Source organism: Esox lucius, chromosome 15 (genome assembly GCF_011004845.1).
Source record: "Esox lucius isolate fEsoLuc1 chromosome 15, fEsoLuc1.pri, whole genome shotgun sequence".
Lineage (NCBI taxonomy): Eukaryota > Metazoa > Chordata > Actinopteri > Esociformes > Esocidae > Esox > Esox lucius.
The window spans coordinates 16,275,955-16,292,978 of record NC_047583.1 but is presented as its reverse complement, the minus strand read 5'-3'; the positions used below and the strand labels follow the sequence as shown (position 1 = coordinate 16,292,978).

The 17,024-nt window shown below is 38.8% G+C and overlaps 1 protein-coding gene across 2 annotated transcripts; it reads right to left on the bottom strand.

The window, feature by feature from the left end:
- Window positions 1–420: 420 nt before the first annotated feature.
- six6a (SIX homeobox 6a) lies at window positions 421–16,113 on the bottom strand. 2 transcript variants are annotated; one of them, XM_020054014.2, is made up of 3 exons: window positions 15,907–16,113; window positions 3,261–4,328; window positions 421–2,142 (listed from the first exon to the last, which is right to left on the bottom strand). In XM_020054014.2, exons 2-3 carry the CDS (start codon window positions 3,830–3,832, stop codon window positions 1,977–1,979), a joined length of 738 nt encoding a protein of 245 aa, XP_019909573.1. In that variant the 5' UTR covers window positions 3,833–4,328; window positions 15,907–16,113; the 3' UTR covers window positions 421–1,976. The 2 variants fall into 2 exon arrangements, with proteins under 2 accessions (XP_019909573.1, XP_010877129.1); XM_010878827.3 differs by lacking the exon at window positions 15,907–16,113 and adding an exon at window positions 15,225–15,392.
- Window positions 16,114–17,024: the final 911 nt, after the last annotated feature.

The following is a 17,024-nucleotide window of genomic DNA, read 5'->3' as shown; positions in this document are numbered from 1 at the left end:
CTGCCTTGTTCCAGCTGAAAGCCGTTTGGAGAAATACAGCTTGTCCCTTTCACTGGCTACTGTAATTAATTGCAAATTGGATGCAAACCCAGGTGTTGGTCCCCACCAGAACTCGTTGGAAAAATGTAGGGCCTACCAGGAGGTTATTCCTTCTTAATTTGTGTTGCTCTTTTGGGCTGACATTCCGTGTGAGTGCGTATAGGGATGTAACCTCAGTTGTAGCCTATGCACGGTTTACCACCGTATTCAGGTTCTATAATTGCTAAATAATTAGATAAAGATTCATGATAACCAGCAAATGAATAGCGGGATATTTTTTTAGCATTATAAAACCAAATGTAAAAACAAACTGACACGTTCATAACTAAATGGACTATATATAAATAAATAATCACAAAAAGAAACTAAAAGCGGTATTACAGATAACATCATATAATAGAAAATATATAACGCAGGGCTGTATTGTTATTGCGTTGTTATAAGCTTAACTCGTTCTTAGGTTATTCCTGCCCCTAAAAACATGACCAAATGTTATTAACAAACTACACAAATACCCCATTTATACCTGATTACATTATAGCCATTATCATGATATAATTATAGCCATCATAACTGTATTCTATCAACCTTGTAGCTTCTCATAAAAGCATAGACTATAAAGGTGTAATCGTGGCAGACATTCTACTATAATATACATATGGTTTAGAATAGATCCAGAATTTAACAGTTAGCTATCTCCTAGTTATTAGAAGTCGATGCTTCAATTAGCCTATTTAACCGACAGTGCTTAGGCTACAACATCTTCGAATTATAATACACAAAAGCACTCTTGAGATTTAAAATGTATGACGTGGTGTATTTCTACCCATTCGTCAGCCAGAGCTTATTTCATATTATAGTATAGCTTATATGTTTTTACTCCGAGAGACAATCTCGTTTTGTTAGCCGGCCTTTCTCTGACCTCTCACTGTCATGCCGTATTACATGACGCGAAGCATGTTGGCCAATTACATGGTGAACTTGTCAGGACACAACGTGTAATCATAGCCCTAAAAAAGAAACACTTCTCTCTAAATCCATATTACAAGATCTCACGCTCTCGATAAAATAAATGGAAGGGCCCATTGACAATATAGGCTGCATCACATTCGGACTATCATTCAACGAAGTTCAAAGAATCTTGTTATCATATCTAAATATCGTCTCAAACCCGAAACAAAATATCTCATTCCTTATGGCAAATTAATAAAATATATAGGCCCTATATTATAATGGAAAATTAATAAAAATAATATGATAACAGCAAATACCATTCTTAACATGTGTAATCTGGCAATAAAAAGACTGATGTTTTGTTCTTTTGATCAACAATTATTTTATTAAGTTATCTTTACTTTTTGTACTTTTTTACTGAAACACATGTTCACTAAAGCGCACATGCTCAACGGGTTCACCTGTGCACAAGGTAAATATTAAAAACACCAAGCAAAATTATATCAAATTCTAACAGAGCCAATCATTTAAATAGGTAAATAAACATTATTTATAAAACTTTAAAAGTAAAGTAAAAATATTACGGCGTCTTTTCAACATGAAATACCCACAGAAAATAGCAGGTTAGGCGCTCAAATGTCTTCTTTTCCCATATTTTTTTATTCTCCTTTTTAGTTTTATCTTGAGGCATTGGTTTATTAGTCCTCCCTACAAAGGGATAGTGAATATGAATATGATTTTTCTTTACATTTTCTGTCCGCTTGTATTAGCTTCAGTCATCCATAGTGGAAAAAGAAAAAGTATAGCTTTAAGACAGGGCATTCCGTCAGATCCCTCATGTTTTGGCAGCCATCAAAGACGAACAGTTTAAATTCAAACGCAGGCACTATGACTGTTTTTTGTTAGATACAGTAGTCTTTCAGGATCTCCTTCATTTATCTCCTGTCAATGTATCCTCTTCCTCTGGACTGTCTCGTGCGCCATTAGATGTCACATTCACTGTCGCTGGAAGTGATAGAAATAGCCGAGGTGGCGGCTTTGCTTGACAAACTTGCCTCCGGACTAGAGGCAGGACCGAGTCGATCAACGGTTCCATCATCATCTGGCAAAGACCGAACCGAGCCTTGGGACATCCCTTGCTGTTGTAGCCTTGTTGGAAGAAAGATATGAAAGCAAAATTAGAAATAATTTAAATTCCACAATCCAAGTCGAACAGGTTTCGTCAAAATTAAATTATGAATAAAAACATCAGATACACAAGTGTCAGATAAGGAGCTAAAAATGTATAAATTTTATGATAGCCTATGAAGGCATATTTTATGAAGTCCTATTCACAAATAAACACACAAAACCAATCCAGACAGAGTAACAACAGCACACATCTATAGGCCTTAAGGAGTGAGCACAATTCCAAAGACCGTCAGAATAGCCTTAATTGTAATTCCAATATCTTAAAAAAGGAAATAGCATTGATTAAATAGGCTACCTGCCACTTTCAAGAGATTACGTTTGGAAGTAAAATTTACGATAAATATGACTAAACAAAAAATCGGGGAGGTGGTCTCTTGTGTTTCAGACATTCATTGAGCATCCATAGTACAAAATGTTTAAAATATATGCTTAATTCCATGTTTTTTGTTAAATGTTAACCCATGTAAGCCACACAGCTGTCAATAATAACAAAATGCGATAAATAATTACAATCTCAACGGAATAATTTAGTTCGATTCGTGATACATCTGCGATTTGCTTAAAATCACTAATTTAGCGCGAGCTAAGAATTCAAGACAGATCATTTCCAGTCTATAAAACAATTAAATTAATTTGTTTCGCATTATTTTATGATATTTTGGAAACAACGGTTTAACTATATCAACTTGCAATGAAAATAACCAGGGCTGGTCCCAACACAATGGGGTTTGTCATGTATTTTGCTTCATTTCAATAGGCTACAACGTTTATGGTGTCATTTCCGTCGAGAATATTTATGTACAAAGGTAGACTAATTGCTACTACAGGCTACTTTTGATATTCCCAACTGTATTTACATGTTTAGTCAAAACAATATAACCGAATAGTACATTTTCTGGGGAAAACGTGCTAATTGTTCAGTTAAAATGGAATTGTGTAGGTTGACTGGGATGCAGTCGTAAGACGTCGTCCTTCAAAACCCTTTCACCCCCTCATAAATACATGTTATAACAAACACAAACCATCGATGATAAAACCACACATATAGCCTACAGACAACTGCAACATATACATACCTATTTTTCGCAGCCGCTGCTCTATCCCTTTGTCTACGATTTTTGAACCAGTTTCCCACTTGTGTGGGAGTAAGTCCAGTAGCCTGTGCAAGCTCCCTCTTTTTGCTCGGGTTCGGATAAGGGTCCTGCAAGTACCATTCTCGTAACAAATGTCGGGTTCGCTCCTTGAAGCAGTGGGTCTTTTGCTCTCCGTCCCATATCGTTCTTGGTAAAGGAAACTTCTTCCTCACCCTGTATTTGTCCACTGGCCCTAGCGGGCGTCCCCGCAGTTTCTCTGCCTCCTGGTAGTGTGCTTCAAGCCACAGGGCCTGTAGTTTAGTGTGAGACTCTTTGGTGAACTTGTGGTTCTCTAGAATGTGGTAGAGTTCTCGGAAATTCCCAGTGTGGTAGGCCACGATGGCTCGCGCCCTAAGCACGGACTCATTCTTGTTGAGGACCTCGCATGCAGCTGGGGCGACCGGCAGAGACCAGAGGAAGCGACCAAGGCGCTCAATGTCCCCGCTCTCTTCCAGAGTCTCACAAACCCCCGCAACCTGCTGGGGGCTAAAATTCAAGATAGGCAGTTGAAACATGGAGGCTTCTCGAATCCACAGAGTCTCCCACACTCACACGCTCCCCGCTCGCGCTTACTCTTCTCTCCCCGTCGCTCCCTGTACGTCGGATCCAGACAAAAAGGCAATCCCAAAGTTAATAGATCAACCGTAAAAAACACTGATGAACGATGCCCTCTGGCTGGCTTCTGCAGCCTCGGCTGGTGAACTTGGTAAGTTGAAATAAAAGAGTATAAGAACTAGACCCGAGACTTTGAAGGGAAAAAAGACAGTCAGTCCCTCTGCTGATTTTCTATTGGGCTTGGCAGATTGGTTGCGTGGTTGCCATGGATGCCCGTCAATCACTGTCAAGTTTACCAATCACGCGGAATGGAGCAGTAAGAGATTTCAGCACCTCCCAGTTCTCGACAGCGCCGATTTAGAATGTAAACATTTCGACTTTTCCTTTTTGTCTTCAGTGCCTTAAACCTTCAATTAATGTTCATGTTTTCCTATATCCCTCCTTAGTAAGTCATGTCTGTGAGGAAGAAAAGAAACGCGTCCATTAAAACGCAATACGTTCAATCCTATAGTTATTTAATTGTAAAATAACAACAAGACGGGCATAAAATACTGTTATATATACATAAATAAAGACAAAATAAAACAGGATAAGACAACAAATATTCTGTGACTAAAAGGGCGATACATCCTCCTCGTGAACGGTTGTGTAGGCTAATGCAAGCTGAGTTTCAAACCCATTCATTCAAGCGCTAGAATTATTGGACTCATTTGATTATAAATAATATGTCACCATGTTGAAACTAGGAATTTCTGCAGGAATTACAATCGGACTGTTCGCATTAAATTCGGTCCGGCTTACGATGGATATATAGGTCATTATTTTTTCATCTTTAATATTTGACTGCTTTTACCGCATCTTCTCACATACTACAAAACTGATTATGTTTTTATTTACACACTGCACATATACTATTCCATTAGAAATGTTATATACAAAACACTACGGGAAAGAAACGGAATGTTCGTATACAAAACAATCCTGCTATTTCCAGACTACTCGGTTTTAGTATCAGATACACTCCGTTTTGTGCACGGGCTGATTTTGTAAATAAGAGGGCGGATAGATAGCGCAGATGGTTTGAAGTGTCGGGTCAGATTATTTCATGGCTGGCTACAGTGGTAAAGTTCATTCTGACGGAAAAGCCTGATATTATTTTCACAGATTCACATCACACACACACACACACACACACACACACACACACTATAACCGAATCCCTTCGGGCCCTTTTTGCATGAATTATGGAAGGCTCATGGATGGCGCAGGGTTATGAAATTGCTTGCCTTCTGCGCGATAAGCTGTTCATTCTCTTGCTGCGCGCTTGGCTATTTGGCCGCACAGTTTATCCACAACACACGTAAATAACTCCACATTTCCTGCAGAATGTTTGGCTACTGCAATAAGTAATAACAAAATTGAACTTCATTAAATTAATTCAAATGTTTGATATGATCTTAAAAACATATAGCTGAATAAAAATTAATAATTACAGAAAAAGTGTTATTTGAATATAAAATGCAAATGTGATGTCAACAAGGTGATAAAAGTAGGTTCTTATAGCCTATTACTTATCTGTTGCAAAGTAACCAGATGGACCCAGGCTACTCTAAATGTGAGCAGCAGACGGATTAAGGTTCTTACTAGTGGGGTCACTATTCATAAAGCTGTATTATTAGGCTACATAGCACCAACCGGTGAATAGTGAAGCGTATATAACGCATAATGTCTCCAGACAGAACACAGACAAGGAAAATAGTATTTGTGAAGATGAGTGACACGGTTCAGATTTAAAATATTTAAAGGTATTTCAATATTTCATACAATAGGCTTATCCTAACCTACATATACAAGTCACTTGTTTTTTATGTGAACAGCTCATCAATAAAATATGTTAAAATGTTGGCTATCATAAACCGAGGTCGGTCATTAAACAATTACGCAAAACTGTGGAACAACGTGCAAACATACATACATGTTGACTTCAGATGGGAACGTTATTTAACAATATTTTCTTACTCCTCTACTCAGCCTACACGCATATAAAGTGATGCGTCTGGATTCACGTTTTTAAATTAAATAAGGATATTTCTGAAAGGGCAGAAAGATAGGCCACATGTAGGCGAAAAATAAAGGATATATAGCCTAAACAATAGATTGTGTTCGATTCTGTGATTAGGTTTTTGATTAGTAGCAATGTTCCATTTACAACATTTACAAATAAAATGAAGGCTAATCTGCGCATTTCTCTAATATTTTCAAATATATCTTTAATTGGTTAACAAAGAAAACCTATGGAATAATAAACATTTTCGAATGAAACGAAGTAAACAGTTCTATTACCAATCCAGGTATGGAATACGTATTACGAATACGAATAGACTGTAGAAAATACTTTTAAGATAAACACATAATGAGTATATTTGAACTGTATACACAAACTGTGTCAAAAGACAGTTTCCTGACACCGATATCCCCGGTCAGACATTCACAAACTCAACCACACAAAACACAGACAGTGGATCGCATACAAAGACTTCTGTTCTGTCTATTGCTTTGTTAGACATAGACAACACAGCTCCATCCACAACCAAACTCTGACTCTAGAGGCGTGGTTTAGTAGGGGTGTGGCCTTCAGGAAGTTATATTTACTTGTTCATCTATTCGGTTAGTGTTATGTTAAGGTGGAAGACTTGCAGCTTTAAAGCATTAATGAGGCTTACACAACACAGGTTTATGACTACCTTAACAGCCTGTGTATGTCAACAAACAGTACCAAAGGAAGGTTTGGCCACACCTACTCATTCAAAGGTATTTCTTTATTTTTACAATTTAGGTGGGTATACAGAGGGTGACAAGGTAGGATGGGTGTTCTGAAGACCATCATTATGTCTGTGTTGTAGTAAGTCATATAACGTCAAGAACATCTCAAATAAGCAAAGACAAAGGACAGTCCATCATTATTTTAGGAAGGTCAGTCAATCTGGAAAATTATGAATATTGCAAGTTTTCTTCAAGTGTAGTCATAAAAACCATCAAGCGCTTTAATGAAACTGACTCTCATTAGGACCACCATAGGAAACGGAGACCTAGAGTTAACCCTGCTGCAGAGGATAAGTTCATTAGATTTACTAGTGTCAGAAAACCCATTTCAACATCAACTGTTTAAAGGAGACTACGTAAATCAGGGCTTAATGGTGGAATTGCTGCAAAGAAACAATTACCAATAAGAAGAAGAGACTTACTTGGGCCAAGAAACACAAGAAATGGACATTAGATTAGTAGAAATCTGTCCGTTGGTGTGATGATTCAAAATTTGAGATTTTTGGTTCCAACCGCCATGTCTTTGTGAGACGTAGAGTAGGTGAACAGATGGTCTCTACATGTGTCATTCCCACAGTGAAGCATGGAGGAGGAGGTGTGATGGTGTGGGGGGGCTTTGCTGGTAATATTGTCTGTGATTTATTTATAATTTAAGTCACACTCAACCGACATGGCTACCACAGCATTCTCCAGGAATACACCATCTCACCTGTTTTGCGGTTAGTGGGCCTATCATTTGTTTTTCAACAGGTCAATTACCCAAAACACACCTCCATGCTGTGTAATGGCTATTTGACGAAGAAAGAGAGTGATGATGCTTCAACAAATGACCTGACCTCCACCATCACCCAACCTCAACCAGAATGCGATGGTTTGGGATGAGTTAGAGGGATGTCCTTCATGACTGTTGGAAAAGCATTCCAGGTGACTATCTCATGAAGCTGGTTGAGAGAATACCAAGAGTGTGCAAAGCAGTTACTAATGAAAAGGGTGGCTACTTTGAAGAATCCAAAATATAAATTTATTTTGACTTGTTTTACACTTTTGGTTACTACATGATTCCATATTTGTTATTTCATAGTTTTGATGTCTTCATTATTATTCTACAATGTTGAAATTTTTTTAAATAAAGAAATACCCTTGGATAAGCAGGTGTGTCCAAACTTTGGACTGGTACTGTATACATAATAATGTTGGGAGAGTAGAGTTTGTTACAACAATAGTTAACACACAAACAAATATACTGTAGGTGACAACTGTGTTTCAAATGCAAGAATGAAATCACTGCATGGTTTGATTTATTCATCAAAAAGGCCTTTCACTTAAACATACCTAGAGTCATCACCTCTCTCAATTGTAGGTAGTTAGTACATTTCCAAATCATATGTCTGTCTGCAGCTGGCCTTCCCTCATGGCTTACCATCTATGATACTCTCAAGCTGATTACATGAAGTCCATTCCATCAGGTACACACTATGCTACTCTAGGAGCCACTGTTAAATTACATTAAACATTTACAACCAAGATTCAAATATTATATAGCAACATATACTGTATTTTTATATATGTATACCAATCTGTTACTATTCTCATTAGCTTTGCCAAGGTTAGTCAAGATAAATACAAATGTATTTTCTATAAAAATTCATTCATTCTTTCTTTCTTTTTACCCAAGGACAGCAGCCGCACAGACTATAGTTCCATTTGCAGAAATGGACAGGTAGTCTTTCATCCCATTGGCTGGCTTAATATACTAGTTCAGTACTTTTCCATTGTGTTCATTTGCAATGACAAATGGACAGTAGAGAGAGCCACAGAGAAATAGACTGCCATGACAAACATGGCTTTATATGGTATCCATTACTGAGTAGATATGCTTATTTGCTACACAGACACAGGAACCGAAGGTATATGTCTAAACGAGAAAACTGAAGATTAAGATGTCAGACAGGGATGATACTGCATTCAACCACATAGACTGCTGTTCATTTCTTTTCTCAATTTGCCATAAGAGACGAGTACATTTACTTTGAGTCATCAGCATAGAGCTAGCTGGGTCGTAGCTTGCCCAGGGCAGAGGGGAGGGAACAGAGAAGGAGAGGGGAACACACACTGTAGCATGTGAACAGGCTGGATATGACCCAGATTCCCTCAGATCAGTCAAGCAGATGAGACGGTACAATAGCCCTGTCACCAACACCCATCCTGCCGCTGTCCCATTCTGACCCACCTTCTTCATGCCCTCCCATTAGTAATTTCCCATGCTAATATTATAGCTCAATCAGAATATTGTAGACTCACACGAAATATGAATGTACACACTGTACAGTGAAGTTCCTTCAACATAACAAACACATTGTCTGAAAAGTAATGCATGAAATATTGTTTATCTTTAGTCCCCAGCGAATCAGCAATCACAAGATTAACTTTCCAATTAAAATATCATGTTAAAATCACTGGCAATGACCCTCGGATGCCCTGGATGTACTTAAGTCTACCAAAGAGGACTAAGTCATTCCATCCCTACATTGCCTCACTACACAGACAGAAGGGTTAAGCTGAAGCTGGAGATCTCATAGAGCTGTGATTTCAGTTCCATTTGCCCTCAGGGTAGCACTGGCTCTCGACGCTACGTTTAATCTGCGGATTTGTGGTAACAGAGAAGACTTCTTATCCAGTGACCCATTGCCCTCCAGTATACGTAATCCACCGACTCTCAGTAAGAGAGCCCTGCTGACACGGATAGAGGAGGGCCAGGGCTAGCGTAGCCGCCCGCCAGCGTGGGGACGTACCCACATGGCTGGCTGCCTGACACAGATACTGCACACAAGGCTTTGTCTCAACAGTTACACAGGAGACAGCACACAGGCATCACAAAACTGGTGCACATGATAAAACAATGTTTCTTTATATATATACAGTATCTCACAAAAGTGAGTCCACCCCTCACATTTTTGTAAATATTTGATTGTATCTTTTCATGCTACAACACTAAAGAAATGACACTTTGCTACAATGTAAAGTTGTGAGTGTACAGCTTGTATAACAGTGTACATTTGCTGTCCACTCAGAATAACACAACACACAGCCATTCATTTCTAGACGGCTGGCAACAAAAGTGAGTACGCTAAGTGAAAATGTAATAGGAATAGGGGAGGATAGGGGTGATGTGTTGCCGGGACTTGGTGTGAGTGAGTAGTCTGCCCGCAGAGCTCTGAACCATTTGGAGCTTATGGAGGGATGTAGATTTGATGCTGGTGAGTAGGGAGTTGCAGTAGTCAAGACGGGAGGTTATGAATGCATGCATTAGGGTTTCAGCAGCAGGACGGGAGAGGGAAGGTCTGAGTTTGGTGATGTCACGAAGATGGAAGAATGAAGATTTTACAGTCTGTTTAATGTGCTGATCAAAGGAAATTGTAGAGTCCAGAATGACGCCAAGGTTACGTGCGTGGGGGCATGGAGAAACAACGGTGTCATCGATGCTGAGATTGAAGGTGCGGGCGGTTTTGGTGAGGGTGGATTTGGTTCCAATGAGTAGAAGTGTTTTGTCACTGTTTAGTTTGAGGAAGTTGTCCTTCATCTATGCTTTTATTGCAGTCAGAGAGGATTCAATATGGGTCAGAGGTGGGTTGGTGAGAGACTTGGTGGCTAGATATATTTGTGTAAACAAAATGAATGAAAAAGCCGCACACTCTAAACTCAAATGCATATCATTTTTTAATAAGACCAATGTTTCGACAGACACGCTGTCTTCATCAGGGTACAAGATAGATATATTTGTGTATCATCCACATAGCAGTGGAAATTTAGGTTCAAGTGGCAGAGGATTTTACCAAGGGGAAGGATGTAAAGTGAATATAAAAAGTCAACACACCCCTGTTAAAATGCATGACAAAGACTTTTTCACTTTTAATGTGACCTATAATGTAAACAATTAAATTGAAAATCGAAAAATAAAAACCTTACAATGACCTGGTTGCATAAGCGTGCACACCCTCTTATAACTGGGGATGTGGCTGTGTTCAGAATTAACCAATCACATTCAAACTCATGTTAAATAGAAGCCATTACACACCTGCCATCATTTAAAGTGACTGATTAATCACAAATAAAGTTCAGCTGTTCTAATAGGATTTTTCTGACATTTTCCTAGTTGCATCTCGGAGCAAAAAAAAGACCAGAAGAAAACTGGTCAGGGAGGCTTCCAAGAGGCCTAAAGCAACATTAAAGGAACTGCAGGAATTTCTGGCAAGTACTGGCTGTGTGCTACATGTGACAACAATCTCCCGTATTCTTTATATGAATGGGCTATAGGGTAGGGTGGCAAGATGGAAGCCTTTTCTTACAAAGAAAAATATCCAAGCCCGGCTGAAGTTTGCAAAACAAACATCAAGTCCCCCAAAAGCATGTGGGAAAATGTGTTATGGTCTGATGAAACCAAGGTTGAACTTTTTGATAAAAAGTACGTTTGGTGCAAAAGCAACGCTGCACATCACCCAAAGAACACCATAACCACAGTGAAGCATGGTGGTGGCAGCATCATTCTTTGGGGCTGTTTTCTTCAGCTGGAACCAAGGCCAGGGTGTAGGGAATTATGAACAGTTCAAAATACCAGGCAATTTTGGCCCACAACCTTTAGGTGTCTGTTAGAAAGCTGAAGATGAAGAGGAAGTTCACCTTTCAGCCCGACAACGACCCAAAGCACACATCCAAATCCACAAAAGCATGGCTTCACCAGAAGAAGATTAAAGTTTTGGAACGGCCCAGCCAGAGCCCAGACCTGAATCCAATTGAACATATGTGGGGTGAGCTGAAGAGGGCTGTGCACAGGAGATGTCCTCGCAATCTGACAGATTTGGAGCACTTTTGCAAAGAAGAGTGGGCAAATATTGCCACGTCAAGATGTTCCATGCTAATAGACTCCTACCCAAAAAGACTGAGTGCTGTAATAAAATCAAAAGGTGATTCAACAAAGTATTAGTTTAATGGTGTGCACACTTATGCAACCAGGTTATTGTGTTTTTTTTGTTGTTGTTTGTTCCCCTCAAAGATTTCAGTTTGTTTTTCAATTGAATTGTTCACATTATAGGTCACATTAAAAGGTTGTGACATGATTTATCTTTGTCTCATTCTTTTACAATACAAGAACCAGCCATTTGAACAGGGGTGTGTAGACTTTTTATATCCACTGTAGATGATGAAGAGTAGGGGACCAAGTAGCACTCAGGTCGAGGAGATTCAGGATGTTGAGGGAACCGGCATCAGCAGAGAGGAGAAGGTCATTGACGACTTTGAGGAATGCAGTTGAGGAGGCTCATATAGATTATTTTTAAGGAGGTAGGCTTGGAGCTGTGAGGCAACAATTCTTTCAAGAGTTTTTGCCAGGAAGGGGAGGTTGGAGATTGGGCGTACATTTTTAAGGATGGTGTTGTCTAGTCCAGGTTTCTTTAGGATGGGGCTGACAGCAGCAGCTTTGTAGCAGGAGGGGACAATACCGTAGGACCTGATAAGTATAATATCTAAGGATGGCACAGACAACTGTCCTCTAATAACTACAATAGGTTTAAGTTAAGCAGAATGAAGTACATGGTGCAGGAAGCCTAAAACATAATGTCCTCATATGCGGACACAGGGTCTCTGGAGGTTAAGCCAATTTTCCATATATTATAATATATAAATATTCCAATATTTCCATCTTCTGCAGAATGCTCATTGTTCTACATTGTCCTTTTGAGTCACAGTTTGACCAGTTACACCTCAACAATGAAGTTTTATTCAGAAAATGTGACAGCAACAGTGGTTGACCAGTAGAGTTCAATAATAAGGTCACTTTGTACTGGTTAGGGCTATTTCTTTCATCAGCTTAAATAGTTGAAATCCATTTTTTATTTAAAACAAATATTTTGCAACATAAAAACAATATCATCATCCAATAATTGATTTTGGGTTATAAATTTAGTGTTTTAAAATCAAACAGAAGCCAATGTCAATGTACCTTTGAAAATCATTAAACAGGAAGGACTGGTCAGAAGTTTGAACACTTTTATTAGGCACTGTACACTGTGTGTGTGTGTGTGTGAGTGTATATATGTGTATGTCCTTATGCTTTGAGTTTCATTTATGAAAGCATAGAAAAGAAAGAGATTCCCACAACTTCCACAGTGCTTTGCACCTAAAAGGCCGCTATAGGCCTGTGTCTAAAACCAGATGTGTAGTTTCCTCAGAGAGCTAACAGTGACTGTTCCGTGTGTTATTAGGAAATGTATGTTGGGTTAAACAAACCTAAATTTCCTAAAATAACTTTGCCTGGTCATTGTTCAGTGGTCAGCTGCAGTATTTTCCACAGTGGAATATTGAAATATGCAAGCTGTTGGCAAGCAACGCAACATAGGGAAGTAACAGAATGCCTGTGTGTGTAGTGACTTAGTCAGTCTGTAGTCTTTTTTATCTGACATAAAATATTTATAGTTACCAATTCCATGTTTGTTCAGAGGAAATCATGCATTTAGCAGAAAAATCTAATTAAAAATGATTTAGTGCAGGTGCAAAAATAACTGAACCCCAAGTTGCATTGGTTAAATCAAGAAGGTAAGTAGAATCTGATGGGTAAATTATTAGATGCCAAATTCACCAATCAAAGACAGGCTCGTCAGGAGAGAGTTTGGGTGGGACTCTGATGATAAGAAGAAACCTGGTCAGTTTGTTGTTACCCATACAGGTGAATGCAAAATAAACCATGCCAAGAGGAAAGATATCAGAAGATATCTGAAAGAGGGTATTGAAAGCACATCAGTCTGGGGATGGCTACACAACCAACCCCCAAAAAGTGAGCTCTATCCAGGCCACTGTGAGGCAAATAATTCACAAATGGAGAGCATTTAACATGACAGCAAGCCTAGAAGTGGAAACCCGTCCAAAACATTCCTAACAGAAAGATTTGGATTGTTCGAGTCAAAGTTACTAACCTTAATTCAATGGCTATGCTATGGCAGGACCTGAAGTGGGCAATAAGACACCCCTCAAATCTCACTGAATTGCCTGAGTTCGGTTAGGAGGAATGGGAAAAAAATCCCCCCAAAATATGTTAGATTTGTGGCTATAGAAGATGTTTAGTCCAAGTTACAGCCACTAATTAAGGTGCCACAAGAAATGGAGTGAATGCGTTCACAGTTTTGCAAACATGAAATCAACAACTTTTGTGAAATAAACAAATTAATATATTGTATGTTTTTGTTGGTGTCCTTCGTTTGCAATGTGTTTACCACATATTGGGGTTTAGTTTGAGAGACAGACACCTCACTGGACGAAAACTGGCAGCGTCATTAAATAGTACCCGCAAATTAATATAACCCCTAGATGGAATTTAAGCCCTATATGGAATACAAGCCCTACGTGTTATCTGCATTTATATGAAAATTACAGGTTTGAACAGATCAATATAATTTATATAATTACAGGTCCCAATATTGACTCCTGCATTACAGCTTTTATTATTCTGAAAACTCCACTTAATACCATAAGTAAACACACATTGTGTCCTGTCTGTCAAATAGTTATTTATCCACTTGCAACAGCCTGATCCAGACCCATTTTAGATAACCAATAAATGAGCAGGGAACAGTGTTAAAGGACTATAAGGCAGCACAAAGATTTTTTATGATCTAAGCAATTTAAAACATGAAATGGTGAACATCAAGATCTAAAACCAATCTGGTACACATTTAGAAAAGTGAGTGGTTTAAAAAATATAATTAGCTGAGAGTTGGCCACCTGGGTGAGGCTTAGCAATTGGACAGTATTTATATAAGTCAGATGGATCTCTGCCTTTGTGTCGGGGAGGACACGTGCAACTTGCCAGATCTTAGGGATACCAGATAAAAATGTCACATCGAAAATATAGGTAGAAAATCAGCATTAACAGGGACAGAGAGAAAAAGAAATGAAATAATTCTGCCCCTGTGTATTTTGCTTTTTTACAAAGAACCTAGCACAAAAAAAATGGTCAGAGTTCAATCACTATCTACAAGCTTTAAAAAGGTGAATAACACAGTAGATGACACTAAATGGTTATAAAATGAAACACACATTTCCAGTAAGTCTATTATGAGACTAGAGGATGCTAAATCATACTGGGGAAAAGAGGAGGTCAAATTTTGTTCAAAGGTTTTGACCACCGCTCGGTTTTCTTAATTTCCACCACTTTCTTATACAAGTATGTAACTTTTGCTTTTCTAACCAAGTGTGTAGACATACATTTCTGCACAGAACTGACATTCAGACATATAATCATTCAGTCTAACCTTAACCAAAGCTAAATTTCTGTCTGTACATTCATTGTATCAGACAATTCATGCATGAACCACGAGTTGGATCTGTCCCAGACATGTTTTGAGCCTAGTCTAGGACAAAAAACTCAAGTTCAATAAAAATCTCCATTGAGCTAGTTTTTTTAGTCCTAGACTAGGCTTAATCTGACTTCGAAACCGGCCCTTTGTGTGCGCCGCATTTAACAGAGTATCACGTCTCTACCTGGGATGCCTCCCCTTGGGGGAACGTCACAACCTTGTCGCTCTGTGTCGCCGGCCTTCAAGCTGCTCCACTGTTCCATTTTCCACCTGCGCACGAACGCAGCCTATAGGTTACGCGCACCTGTTTTCCATTCCTACACTATGAAGGGTATATAGCCTTCCCTAGGAAGCCAAGCAGTTGTCCAGTATTGTTTGCCTTGTCAGTATTGTTTCTCATGTGCGCGCTAGTACCAACCTTTTTGGTTTATTTTTGTATGCGCTCAGTTTTCTGTTTGTTATTAAAAAACTCAAACGATTCCCTCACTCTACGCCTAGTTCATCCTCACCACAACGTGACACAGAGTTAAAAAGAAAAGTATAATACTAGGGCCTGATCTCAGTCAAATATAGCTGCCACAATTCACTAAGTCACATGACCCCATATCAGACAAGAAAACTTTTCTAAGATTACCAAATGTCTCCCAGTGTAGGTAAAGGAGAACACGTAGCTAAAATTATAAAAAGTTATCTAAAAAGTTATTTATTATGAAGTTATAAACTTTGCCCATTGCCACTGTAGTTAAAGCATGCACTAAGTAGGATTTTATCAGTAAAAAAAATATTACAGCATTTTGCAATTGCTCTCCAGTCAGAACGCAGTTCTGCACCAATGCCCGATATAATAATATGAAAACTTGAATTACCTGTTCCAAAAAAGGCGCTCATTCAGAATTCGTCATTATTCTTAGCCTTTCTAACGTTAGCTTAGTTTTCCTGGTTGCTAGCTATAGACAGCTAGTCTAACTGGGTGATGTCCATCTGCTTTTTGGCCACTTGTGGGCATGTACACTTTGTTGTTTATCAATGCCGGGAGTTAACGTTATACTAGCTCCTGTAGCTAGCTAGTACAGCTACGTAGTAGTCAATCCACACAGGTAGGATACCCGATAATTAGGTTAAGGAAAACTGGAATTGCTCTATAGGAGATATAGCAGCTGCTGTAGCTAGTGTCATAGGAGCTGGCTATGTAGCTAATGTTAGTGTATTTGATGACGATGAAGCTTTATAGCAGTATTCCCAACCAATGATACGAATTATGACATTTTAGTCAATTTTGCTATAGGAAAGATTGGACGGTAGGAACTGTTGTAACGGGAACAAGCGGAGAAGTGTACCAGACATGCTTTTTCTGATTGTCTGTTGCCCATCCACCGTTACAGTTACAAGTTCTAGGCTACTTCAGTTGCTAAGTAACGTCTCCAAGATCCGTCTTGGGAGGGAAACTCGTTTAGAATGTAAGTTTGGCACATAAAAAGTTAAGTGTGTGGGTAAAACTAGACAGTTCATTCCGATCACAACGCATACCTAACCGAACGTCTTGTACCGAACGGTAAAGTACGGTTACCGTTACAACCCTATAGCTACCTTCGACAAAAATGCATAGAAGCCTGTGAAAAGGAATTATTGACTGCATGACATTTTTTCAGTGTGAAAATAACTACTAACCTGTCTTTGTCCATTCACCTTTACAAAATCTGTTACATTTTAAACACAAACAAAATGTTTATTTCCCATGCAGAAATGTTGAATATTTTCAAAGAATATCTATAGATTTTGTGATGAAAAATGCAGTTTGTCAATAAAGACATCAAATCATTTCAAGTCGCTAACATATGTACATTGTGATGATATTACCAATATAATAAGCCTTTCAAAAATGGCTTTTCCTTTTTTCATTGTTTTTCACCTTTACTGAATGTTCAGATTCATTCCTTCACAGTCAGGGGAGAGATGGTCACCCGCAGAACATTTGTGGCTGAAG

What these genes read in the sequence shown, in the direction of transcription:
- six6a (XM_020054014.2), bottom strand. Translation starts at nt 3,832, where the DNA reads ATGTTTCAACTGCCTATCTTGAATTTTAGCCCCCAGCAGGTTGCGGGG. An exon ending in GCAGCGGCTGCGAAAAATAG is followed by an intron (nt 2,143 to 3,260) that starts GTATGTATATGT and finishes TCTTCCAACAAG; the next exon opens with GCTACAACAGCAAGGGATGT.